Source organism: Euleptes europaea, chromosome 18, assembly GCF_029931775.1.
Source record: "Euleptes europaea isolate rEulEur1 chromosome 18, rEulEur1.hap1, whole genome shotgun sequence".
NCBI lineage: Eukaryota > Metazoa > Chordata > Lepidosauria > Squamata > Sphaerodactylidae > Euleptes > Euleptes europaea.
Window position 1 is genome coordinate 30,483,116 of NC_079329.1, and position 13,069 is coordinate 30,496,184.

A 13,069-nucleotide genomic window follows, 5' to 3' on the forward strand; every position below is an offset into this window, starting at 1 on the left:
TGACTATCGAACCCAGAAACATATTTGTCAGACTTTGATTCTACATATAAGCCAGAATCATCTTTAGCCTGAACAACATAGATTGAAATCCCATGAACCACAAAGCTCTGCGGGTGTGCATATTTTAAAAACCAAAATGGTAGTTCTAAATGCACATGGATCAGGTTTCTGAGTCAGCTATGCAGGAAGACTGATTTATAAACATATTCCTGCACTTTTCAAGGCATCTGTGATTTTGGCCATTATTCTGTAACTTGGTTCTTAAAAAGAATAGAAACCTGTATGGTAAAATAGAGATAAATATAATTAAAAAAGAGAACCGACTGAATATGAACAGATAATGTGCAAGAATGTGTTAGGAAGCAGTAAATTTATAAAAAGGAAAGTAATTACTCAATTCTGCCCTAAAAAAGATACAACACTGTAATGAAAGGTTGAATCCACTGTGCTCCACCTATTTTCCACCTAGACATACAAAACACCCAGAGGGACAAACCCAGATGTATATATTAGGATTAGCTATTAATTATTATAATTAACTAATGATGGGCTAGACTAGTAAGTTGGCAAAAAAAAATACCATACATTTAGGAGTGTGATGCAATTGTCGGTTTGTATATAAAAAGGTGCAAATTGTCTTCTAAGGATAGCTTCTCCTTAAGCTGTACCGCTGCACTAGGAAGGTCCTCTGTATACTATACCACCAAAAATGAGTTTCTTTAGCCACTCTTCCAAACCAGGCTCTTGCTCCTTCAGAGGACCGGTGAGAACATCTGGCAGTGGATCACACGGCTTAAGTGCTGGTTCTGGTGGAAGGGTCTTTGGTGGAAGCTCCAGCAGTGGTGGCGGCAGTGGTGCATGGGGTTCTGGTGGAGGCATGTGCAATGTCAGTAGGGCATCTGGAGGTCAAGGGAGATGGAGTTCTGATGGCCCAGCGTCCCACGCTGGTGGGTCCTGGGGCTCGAGTGCTGGATGGGGTGTGCCTGGATGTGGCTCGACAGGAGGCTTTAATGGATTTGGCGGTGGAGAGAGTGGCTTTCTTTTGGGCGATGACAAGCAAACCATGCAAAACCTTAATGACCGCCTGGCCACCTACCTGGGCAAAGTGCATGCTCTCGAGGAGGCGAACACTGACCTTGAGGAGAAAATCGCAGAATGGTACAAGAAGTTGGGACAAGGAACCAATGATGGAGGGTCAAGCGATTACAGCAAATATTACACCATCATTGAGGACCTCAGGAAACAGGTATGGAAACACACCTAAAATGTTTTATAGCTTGTTCTGCTTAAGTTTCTGACCAGATATTTCTCAAAATCTAAAATCTAGTGACTTAAATAGAAACACAGAGCTATTTGTAATTAGTATATTTATTGCAGGTATGAGATCTGGTCTGAGACTATGAGAGTAATCCTAAACAGGAGAATCCTACTCAAACCTATTGAAAGGATTCTTAGGATGGCACTGCAAGTCATACATATAAATACAGACCAAGTACAACCATTTTAAACTGAAATTTTAGATTTATTGTTCCAGTGTGCTTTTCCATAATGTGGGGGCTGGGAAAAGGGAATGTAAATGCACAAATTAACTTTATCAGGTTTTCACAAAGGCTCTTGAGTAGTAAGTAATGAAGTCATTTAGCAGTACATGACTTCAGATTTCCTGTACAAATGAGATTTATATTACTTAGCTAAGCAGATGTTATGATTGCCCATACAAAGCAAATGGATAATAATAAAGAGGTATGATAAAGTATCGACACTTATTATAATGGTTGTTTTTTTCCCTTTTCAGATAATTAGTGCAGTTACAGAAAATGGAAACGTCATTTTGCAGATTGATAATGCAAGGCTGGCCGGCACCGACTTCCAACACAAGTGAGCAAGGCACAATAAGCTATACATCCACAGGTTTTACAAGCCAAATGGCAAAACATGCCTTGTAAACCAAGAGCTTTGAATATCTGTACACAAAGCCAAAATAAGTCATAGATACCAAACCAATCCAGTTCTAAATTCATTCAAAATTAACCATCATCTTTCGATTTTGAAGAAACTTCTTGGGGGAGCCAGCAATACACTGAAAAAGTTGATCTTTGACCCATATGTCACAAAACTAGCTTACCTCGAGAAGAGGTTATCCCATGACATGTAAATATGTTGCTGGGTACCCAAGGTTGGGTAGAAAGAAATATATATATATATATATATATATATATATATATATATATATATATATATATATATATATATATATATATATATATATAAATATAATCTTATATATATTCTCTTATATATTCTCTTTCTACCCAACCTTGGGTACTCAGCTTCTGTTTTTAGGTTGGGTTTTATTCCCCTCTTCTTTCTTCCACTAATGTAAATATGCCTGAACGCACAGCATGCTTGGGTAAAACGTATTCCCGTTCAACACAACCAACTGCACAGATGTTTTAGTTTTACACAACAAAACTAGTCAGACATTTGGATAATTCGAAGTTCATTTCATGGCACGCTGAAAAATCACCTCTGATACTAGGAGGACTTCAGACAAGACCTCATATGCAAGTGAATGGACTGACTGATGATGGTGTTGAACAAACACCAACAAAAAAAGAATATATTTTTTCTCAGTTCAGATGAGCTGCACATATCTGCTGACGACCCTTTTCAAACCCTTTTCTTTAGGTATGAAAATGAAATGTCCCTCCGCCAGAGTGCCGAAGCTGACATTAATGGCCTGCGTAGGGTCCTTGATGAAATGACCATGACCCGGAGTGATCTGGAAATGCAGATTGAAAACCTGACTGAGGAACTGCAATATATTAAGAAGAATCATGAGGAGGTAATACAAGTCTTAAGTATGTGCACACAATTAAACTTAAGAGTCCGCCTCTCTTAACCACTACAATTCGCTGGCTGTCAATTTTATTGTGGCACCTAGTATTTTCAGCAACAGTTTCAGTGTAGTGTCTCTCGGTGATCCTTAGAAATATTAAACATATTTATTATTTCACATTGGAATGTTTTGCTCTATGACATAGAAATTAATTTGACTGGTGTTCTTGTAATTGCTTGTTTCTGTTAACTTTACACCATTTGGTGGTTGTAGACACATTCATTTCTTAACCAGTTGCCTTCTGTACAAGCTCCAACATTCAATTACATGGAGCTTTTAAAAGCAACAATAATTCCTATAGCACCCCCAACCCCAGATCGATTTTGGACCCTCTGAGATGCCTCTGGAGTACAGGCTGATCTGAAATGGACGCATTTCAACCTGCAGAGATTCCAAGGCGGTTTCTCTGCCACTTCTTTTCCCCCCGAAACGTAATGGTGTGAGCAGGCCTAATTTACAAAGGAAAGAATGGCTCGTAGGAACTATCACAGGAGTAGCGTCATAAGCCATTTAATGTGGAAAAAGGGGATCTCGTGATTCCTGGCATCCTTCGAGACTTCTGTACATGTTTATGGTAATGCCAAGGGACTGAAACCTACAACACCGTAAGTCCAGCATTTTTGGTTAACTGATCAGTCAAATATTGCCAACTGACCTTTACAAGTTTTGGTGGTTCTGAGAAGCATGTTTTTCCTGTTATTATTAATGCTAGTTATCTGGACTTATTGTATTTTCAGATTAATTTTTGGAGGCCTTTGGCCATACACAATACATTTGAACCTTAACCTGCCAACTGACCAAGCATTTGGACCACCTATTAGCTAACTGTAGTCATATGTTTCCAGTTATTCCTTGAAGCCACTGTGTAGGTGGTAGCACCTCTTTTTTGATTTCATTATGGTTGTTAGCAAGACCTGAAACTGTTGCATAACCAAATAAAAATGAAAGAGAAGAATCATTCAGCAAAGGTGTTCAATTTTATAGAGACCTTTCCTAGTATTAGATATTACAATAATTCAAGAGTCTTTAAAAGCTGATTTCATCTTTCATGGTAATAACTAATTTGTAGAAGAAGAAGAGCCAGCATGGTGTAGTGGTTAAAAGCAGCGGATTCTAATCTACAGAACCAGGTTTGATTTTCCACTCCTCCATATGAGTAAGGGACTCTAATCTGGACTTTAATCTGGAGAACCGGGTTTGATTCCCTGCTCTTTTAAATGAAACCTGTTGGATGACCTTGGGCTAGTCACAGTTCTCTCAGCCTCACCTACCTCACAAAGTGCCTGTGGGGGGGGGGAGGGAAGGCAATTGTAAGCCGCTTTGAGAAAAAGCAGGGTATAGAAACAAACTCTTCTTCTTCTAATTTGTGTTTGTAATTAGAGTAAGTATCAAAATACTGTCAATTAAAATATCTTTTTTCTGGTGTTCTGATAACGTTATTGCTTTAAAAAATAGTTGACAATGCTCAACTAGTTCATTGACCAAGAAAACAGAAGATATGCTGGCAAACTGCACCACTGTCCTCTAAACTTGAAATGAAAGTAGTCTAGAAATCATCATCTGTGATAGCCCCATTTCTGTTTTACTTTTTTTAACAAAAACCCATCTAAATTCATGCTTTTTGCACCCAGTTTAAAAAGTAATCCTTTATTGATTGATCCAGGATATGGATTCTGTGGTGGACGGCACTGCTGGAGATATAGATGTAAAGGTCAATGCTGTACCTGGAGCTGACCTGACCAGTCTTCTCAGCAAGATGAGAGCTGAATATGAGGCCATTGCTGAGGAGAACCGAAAAGACATCGAAATGTGGTTCAACGAACAGGTGAAATTAATACCAACAATGTACTAGCTGCAGCCCTCTCCTTTAAACAAAAAGATGTCTTTAATTAAATACTTTGGATTTTTTGTGTGTGCCAATTACACTATCACAGAGCCGAGAACTGGACAAGCAGATCAGCAGCAGCACCGAGGAGACCAGCACAAACAAGAGCGAGATTACAGAACTGAGACGAAGTCTGCAAAACCTGGAGATCGATCTGCAATCACAATTGTCTCTGGTATAAGATTTTTTTTCAGTAATGCCTATGCTTTCTGCTTATTAATTCACTAAACTTTTAACACTTTTTTAAGTTTAAGACCAGAATAAAGAGAAACACAGAAAGGAGAAAGTAGATGTGATGCTGTATTGCATTAGAAATTGTAGACAGGAGCAGGGGTTTTCATTCTACCAGTATCTCAGCTTTCAACACATGCACCTGGGATATAGGAAGTAGAGGTTTAGGAGCTTCAGTTTGCCACAAATGGGTTCATCAGAGGACAATTAACTGCTTGGCCCAGAAAAGCAGGCAAGTGGCAAATGTCATTCCTGCAATTTGGAAAATACCAAACTGCTCTAAAATAAACGCAATCAAAATCTGTCCTCAAGCCATCCTGAACTACAACGAATGATGGGATATGAATGTCTTAATAAATACAAGTAAATCTGCTCTTTTGGGTGCAGAAAAGTCTGCTTTATGGGAAAGGGAAAGACATTTCTAGCATAGGTCAGCACTTCCATTATCCAATGCACTCCAGACCTTCACTTTCATTGAAGTTGTGTGGGATGATGTTAAGAATGCTGCAACACTCATCCATCCAATGAAAGCATATAACTGAAATGAAAGTACAATTAAAGTATATAGCTGAAATAATGGGAAATTTCAAGATATGGCAACATTTCTAATTCCATAATTTTGGTTAGAATTATGACTTCATAATTTAAGGTTGATTACATTTGACTGATCTCTTGGTTGCCTGGTATTTGACAGGTGTCATTTATTTATTTATTTGGTTGGTTGGTTGGTTGGTTGGTTAGTTTGCACTTCTTGCTGAGATTCGATGGAGGACACAGTGCAATCAAATCTCAAATACCCAAAGCTGTCAAACCTACTGAACAGTCAAATATGAAATAACACTGCATTGAAGCTCTCAAAAATGGTCAAACACCAAATATGAAAATCAAATATTACATTAAATAACAAATACCATCAGGACACTGAGTACTGTAACTAAATATAAGGTATTAGCAGAATATATGAATATTGAACAGATATTTAGCAACCATTCAACATCAAAATTCACAAGAGGAAGGTTTTGAGGGAAATGTTGGAGGGCATATTTGTTTCAGATTCTCAATCAACTTTTCACTCAAATAACTCAATATTATATTTTTTATTATTATTTATATCTTTACATTATTATTATAATTATATTTTATTCTTACATCAGAAACAATCTCTTGAGGCCACACTAGCAGACGTCGAAGGTCAATATTGTGCCCAGCTTTCCCAAATACAAGGAGCAATAAGCAACGTGGAGGGTCAAGTGCAGCAAATCAGGGCCGATACAGAGTGCCAGGACAGAGAATATCAGCAGCTCCTAGATATCAAGATCCGCCTGGAGAGTGAGATTGAAACTTACCGCAGCCTGATGGATGGGGAAGAGAGGTGAATAAACTGGGATGGGGCTAGGGTTGCCAACTGCCAGGTAGTAGCAGAAGATCTCCTGCTAATTCAACTGATCTCTAGTCGATAGAGATCAGTTCACCTGGAGAAAAATGGCCGCTTTGGCAATTGAACTCTATGACATTGAAGTCCCTCCCCTCCCTAAACCCTCCCTCTTCAGGCTTCGCCCCCAAAATCTCCCACCGGTTGCGAAGAGGGACCTGGCAACCCTAGATGGGCAGAATTCTTTCTTCCTTAAGTATATTTGATCCAGATCGGGGTCCCCAGTGTGGTGTCCAGGGGTGCCATGGCCCCCAATGACCCCTTTCCTGTTTTTTAGAAAGTAGGCTGGGCCAGGTGGGGCTTTGTCCCAGGAGGACTTCTGATTAGCCACTGGAAATCTGATTGGCTGTGCAGATTTTTAAGAAGTTGCTGCAGTAGCAGCTGCTACCACAGCACAAGGGTCTTCACTGCATTATTGTCTGTGTATGCAAGAAAATACTTTAAAATGTCAATTTTGAAAGGAATCCTGTTAAACAGAGCTACTGCCTGAAATGCTGGAGAGTTACTATTAGATTTATGCATGATCTCACTCCCTGACCTTTTGTGGTTGGCTCTGCCTCCTGTGGCAGCCATTATGTAGTTGGCTCCACCTCCTGAGGCAGCCATTTTGTACTTGTACCCATCACCCTGTGTCAAAATTCCAAAGATGCCTGCAGGCTCCAAAAGGCTGGGTACCCCTGATCTAGCTCCTCCTTTATCTATGCATTCATCATACATGCATGCCTACCACTTGATTTCTCATCAATTCATTCTTAATACTAGATTACTGTGGGAACTTCCTCTCTGTTGCCGTGTCACTGCCCCCGGGGACTGACTGGGGCAATGCCTGCCTTCCCATTTGTATATAAGTTGCTTATAACAAAAGGATTTTCAGAATGTCTTGAAGTTCATAATGTACGACAGAATAAAAATGCGATAACTGCCATTTTTGTTCAAAAAAACCGAAAAGGATGAAATTTTTTAAGTCTGCCCAGTGCAAAACATCCAGTTATATCCCTCCACGGATAATTACATTATCATAATGAATTCTGTAAATTCTGGCTGCCCTAACTGTAACTATTCTACATATTTTCACTTTACATATTGTCTAAATTTTATCTTTTTACCAAGTATGATTTAAATCTCATTTCATAGTGATGAAAAGGACTGTGCCAAAGTTTGTTCTGTTAAATTACAAGCCCGTGTCCTTTTTATCCTAAGTCTTGCTAAACCAAAAGCACTAACTAACCCCCCCCCCAAGTTACTATGAATGAATGAATGAAACCTTTAATGGCATAAGTAATATTACAATTGTTACAGAAAGTACATAAAATATGCAGTCATTAAGATAAAAACATAGGCCAGAAAGTTCCAAAAATAGAAATTACAAACGTTGGGCTTTTTGAACTTTCATCACATCCACTAGAAAGTTGGCAACATCTACAGTAACCTCCGGATTGGAATCATTTAATAAAAATTGACGTTTTGCTTGGATAGATAGGAGATATTTTGAAAGAAGCCAATTTTTTAACAATTTCCCACGGGGTGTTTCATATAGAGGGCAGACCAACAGAATATGATCAGTTGAGTCCAGAGAATGGGTATCACAGGGACAAGTCCTTTCCTGGATTGGTATTTGTTGATACCTTCCATATAACATCCTTGAAGGAAAGGCATTAACCCTAGCGAGAGAGAAGGCTCTGCGAAGGGGTGGGATGTCCAGAGTGTGAAAATAATGGGGAATATTGTTAAATTACAAGCCCGTGTCCTTTTTATCCTAAGTCTTGCTAAACCAAAAGCACTAACTAACCCCCCCCCCCCACACACACACACACACACACAAGTTACTATTTTTGCAGTAATTTTGAATCTGGAAGTACTACTGGATCTAGTGCATCAGGGATATGAAATGTGGGAAACTTCACACATGTTAGATCTAGAGAACCAGGATCAACTAATTTGAGATTTAGAGACCACTAATCTTTCCAACTTTGGATCTAGTTCACTAGGGTCTGAAGATTCAAGATCCGGGTCTTTGAGAGCTACAGATGGAAGATCCAGAGGCTTTGGTTCTTCTGAATCCCAACCTAGAAATCCTAGATCTGCAGATTCAAGGTCTAGAAGCCAAGAATCGGCCACTTCTGAGTTCCAGGTCTCCAGATATGGAGAGTCAAGATCTAGAAGTTCCGGATGTACAGGCACAAGATCTAGCGTTGGAAATTCTGATGACTCAGGATCAAGAAGTGGAAGCACTGCCAGAGGTAATCAATTTTGTTCTTGTTAGTTCTGTACATTTTTAAAATTAGTTCTGTACATTTAGTTCTATACATTTTTTAAATTCCGTATTTAGACAAATAATTTTCCTTTGCTAGGTATCTAAGAATAAAAAAGTTCTAATGTATTGCCAGTTAACCTCACAACATGAAATAATCACCAGGGGAAGAGGGATAATTTTTAAAGTAATATAACAACATTAGCTGCATAGGAGCAGCTAAGCATGGGATTGGACACAATGTTCCTTGTGATGGCAAAGGGGAACACTTTTCTTAATCTGGCATCTATATATCTAATAGTGACATGTGGCTCCCATCTGCAGATATGTATCTCCACGGATTGGAACCACACTGACACTAAACGTTTTTTCTGCAAACCTGGGGTATTCTGAAAAGTTAAAAAAAATACATTGGGGTTTAAATCCCCCCCCCAATTCCCTCCAAATTCCCAGTTGAACTGGCGATGGCTGCCGCCCCAGGGATCCGCTCCAGGCCCGGCCGCCATGCCGGAAGACACAGGGAGCCGCTCCGCACCTGGCTGCTATGGCAGAGGATGCCAGAATCTGCTCTGGGCTGGGACTGGATCCCAGATACTGTCACTTAGGGTTGCCAGGTCCCTCTTTGCCACCGGCGGGAGGTTTTTGGGGTGCAGCCTGAGGAGGGCGGGATTCGGGGAGGGGAGGGACTTCAGTTCCATAGAGTTCAATTGCCAAACCTGTAAGATTCCTTGCAAAATGATGACGATAAAGTTTATTGTTTGTGGCTGAAGGCCATCACAATCTATCATAGAAAACATTAAAATAACATACAAATAACTTTAAAATAGTCTGACCCCCAAGAAGCTAGTAATTAAATATGTTAAATTCCCTCATTAAAAACAACTTTAGCTCGGATTTTCTTGGCTGCTAAAGCAAAGAGTGACACTTTGTAGGAAACATCAGAATTGGCGTCTGATAGGAGAAAGAGCAGCTTCTCTGGATCTGGAAAAAGATTTAGGCCCTTTAGAAACGCTCTGAGAAATTTAGATCTGGGCTCTGTAAAGAGGACAGAATAAGAAGTAATGAAACAACTGTAAATGATCCTCAGGTGTAACACTTTTTTAGTATATGTATACCAGTGTTATACTTACACAATAGGTTCATGTATTTAAAAGAATTCCTGCTCTCCTCTATTTTCTCTGAATTTTGTATGTTATATAGGACAACAAAAGACAAGAGTGATCAAGACGATCGTGGAAGACAGAATTGGTGACCAAGTTATCTCCACTCATGTCCAATCCGTAGAAGAAAAACCAATACAATAATCAATTTCTAACCCCTATAGGAAGACTTTTGAGATACGCTGTAGCAAAAAAGCAAATTAGATAAAAATGTACAATGTAACCCTAAACAGAGCCACATCCTTCTAAACTCATCAGTTTCAATGGATTTAGAGCACTGGTTCCCAACCGGGGGTCCACGGACCCCCAGGGGTCCGCAAGAACTAAATTAAGGTCCACGAAACAAAGTTATAAACCCATAATAAATTAATATTTTCAATTAAAAGTTTTCTATTATAAAAATATATATTCAAATATTATTCTAAGTTTAATGTTTAACTAACAGTTATGATTCAAGTTTATTTTCAAATTCTCGGAATTTTTATTTTGAACCTTGGGGTCCCTGCACCGAACAAAAAAGTCCTAGTGGTCCCTGGTCAAAAAAAGGTTGGGAACCACTGATTTAGAGGGATGTAACTCTGTTTAGGGCTGCAGAGCTAATCACGCAAAATGTCTACCTAAAAATTACTTTCCTCTATCAGAATTTTCTTTGTTTCTATGCTTCTGTTACTATCCTTCCATGCAAACACTCCTTCCATGCAAACCAAGAGAAAATGTTGATGTCATTTTCCTGCATTCCACAATAAACCTTTTCCTACTGTGGCAAATGAAATTAAGATATTTGGGTCATGAATCTTACACACAACATGGTGTACACACATTACTAAGAAATCATTTATAATGGTTACCCACATATTGCGGACATGGTTCACCTGTGGCTGGAGGCCATCTCTAAAACAATACTGTACATGCAGAAATCTAGGTGCCTTAATAGCCCAGACTTGCCTGATCTTGTCAGAGCTTGGAAGCTAAGCAGGGTCGGTACTTGGATGGGAGACCACCAAGGAAGGTGGGGCTGCTATGCAGAGGAAGGCAATAGCAGACCACCTCTGCTCATCTCTTGCCATGAAAGCCCCATGAGGTGCAACTTCATGGAGTTGCCATGAGTTGATTGTGACTTTACAGCACACTTTACCTTCAGAAATCGAGGGTAAACCTTTGCTGCAGCTTGCTGGTTGATCGAATTCATCCGATTTCACCTTTTAACATACTGGGTAATTACAAATTTCATTCAACCAGGTGACTTGGCATGCTGCTGACACACATATCATGAAGTTGCTGGTCTTCTGTTGTATGATAACATGGAGTATGTCCTGCACAACCCAAGAATTACATTTGCTTATGAAAACAAGTGGCCAGCCAGTATGCAAATGTATTGGGCCAGTTCTGATGTCTAAAAGAAACTTTTTGTGTTTGAGTGTCCTACATTTCTAAGCCTGGCAAGGAAGCGGAGACCAGATTTATGGATTTCACATATTTGATTCTAACAGGAAAATACTGGACTTGCAGAATCCACTCTCATGCTAAGATAGTTCTAAATGGCCTGCTGGAGATATCCCAGAAGGCATATAAAACGCACCTCAGTGCAGGACTACCACGGGTTCACAACCAGTAGCATTCTGTTGCTTCAGGTAGAGGCCATAAACCCATTTCCTTCACCATTTTTCATTACTGTATATCCCATAGAACAATCCAGATCTCAGAGTACAGGACACAGATCCCCTCTGGATTCTTTCATCATATGTTTACTGAAGAAGTGAGCTGTGGTTCATGAAAGCTCACACCCAGCCAGAAATTTTGTTAGTCTTTAAGGTGCTACTAGACTCTTGCTCTTTTCTACTACATATGTTTACTGAAAGATAAGACTTCATATTGGACAACTGAGTGGTGGCAAGTGTAAGCATTCATTCCAGAAAACTTTCTCATAACTAATCGTAAAAAACAAAACAAAAAAAAGCCCCACATTTATGAAGGGTTTTGCATGTGTTTTGCATTTGTCTACATGCACATTAATGCTCAACACTCTCATCATACGGCAGCCATGATTCTGGACTTGCATCTGAACTAAAAGCATTGTAGCTTCTTTGCTAATCAGACCAAATTCCACATGACAGCCAGGTGCCTTGGCATGCTGCTGACATGCATATCATGAAGGTGCTGGTCTTCTGTTGTGTGTGATAACATGGAGTACATCCTGCGCAACCCAAGAATTAAATTTGCTTATGAAAAGAAGTGGCCAGCCAGCATGCAAATGCATTGGGCCAGTTCTGGTGTCTAAAAGAAACCTTTTGTGTTTGAGTGTCCTACATTTATAAACCTGGCAAGGAAGCGGAGACCAAACTGTGTAGTTTACTCTACACATTTTTCGATATCTAATGCATTTTTCATAGCTTTCTCCCTGGGACTTTGGGCAAACTGATGTCCCAGATGATCATATAAACCTGTCTACCTGCTCAAATTGTCTTCTCAACCATGTAGTCATCAGTCTGAATATATCTTTCAATGTTTTTCTTAAGAGCACCCTATGTCTTAAAGACTAGTTGACTCAATAAAAGTTATCTCTTCAGTTGTTCTGTGCTTTTTAAATTTCTAAAGCACTGTTGACATTTCCCAAGTGTTCCATGTACTAATTAAGCTGACTGTTAAAACATCTTTCATTTGCTGGATTCCTGACAACAGAAAAGCAAAAAAAAAAGTTTCAGGAAGCAAAACCAACATCTTGTTAGCTTAAAGTTTGTGATTATAGCAAAGAGCTTAAAGAAATAATATGAAAATATATTAGAGAAGCTACCACATGAGAAAAGAAAGCTGGAACAATCAAAGGATGCGGTGGAAGAGAAAACACAAACCACATCACTCTCTGCACCACCCAGGGTGAGGAAATAAGATGAAAAAGAACCATCCTTAAAAGCCGTCTGCATACCCTTTTGTCACAAAGGAGTCAGTCTGTGTCTCCAGTGTGAGTGTAACAGAGCAGGAACGCAAAGAAGTATGTATATAATGATGGATTAAAAAAAAACAATGTCAGAACTGGGACAGGAGGATTTACTCAACATTGCTGAAAAGTTAATGAAAGTTTCCACCTCGTCAAACCCACCCATTCTCCATGTTGGAAAAAAAAAAATCACAAATGGCCCAAGGGGAAATGAACAAGATGGAATACTGGGGCTGGCTATTAATATCCAGAAGTCACGCAAGTTAGAAATGATAA

At 39.4% G+C, this 13,069-nt stretch overlaps 1 protein-coding gene across 1 annotated transcript; it reads left to right on the plus strand.

Moving 5' to 3' along the window:
* Positions 1 to 709: 709 nt before the first annotated feature.
* Positions 710 to 10,002, plus strand: LOC130490961 (keratin, type I cytoskeletal 12-like). Its single transcript, XM_056864774.1, has 8 exons — positions 710 to 1,246; positions 1,796 to 1,878; positions 2,689 to 2,845; positions 4,563 to 4,724; positions 4,834 to 4,959; positions 6,170 to 6,386; positions 8,421 to 8,687; positions 9,899 to 10,002. The coding sequence occupies exons 1-8, from the start codon at positions 710 to 712 to the stop codon at positions 10,000 to 10,002; spliced, it is 1,653 nt and encodes a 550-aa protein (XP_056720752.1).
* Positions 10,003 to 13,069: the final 3,067 nt, after the last annotated feature.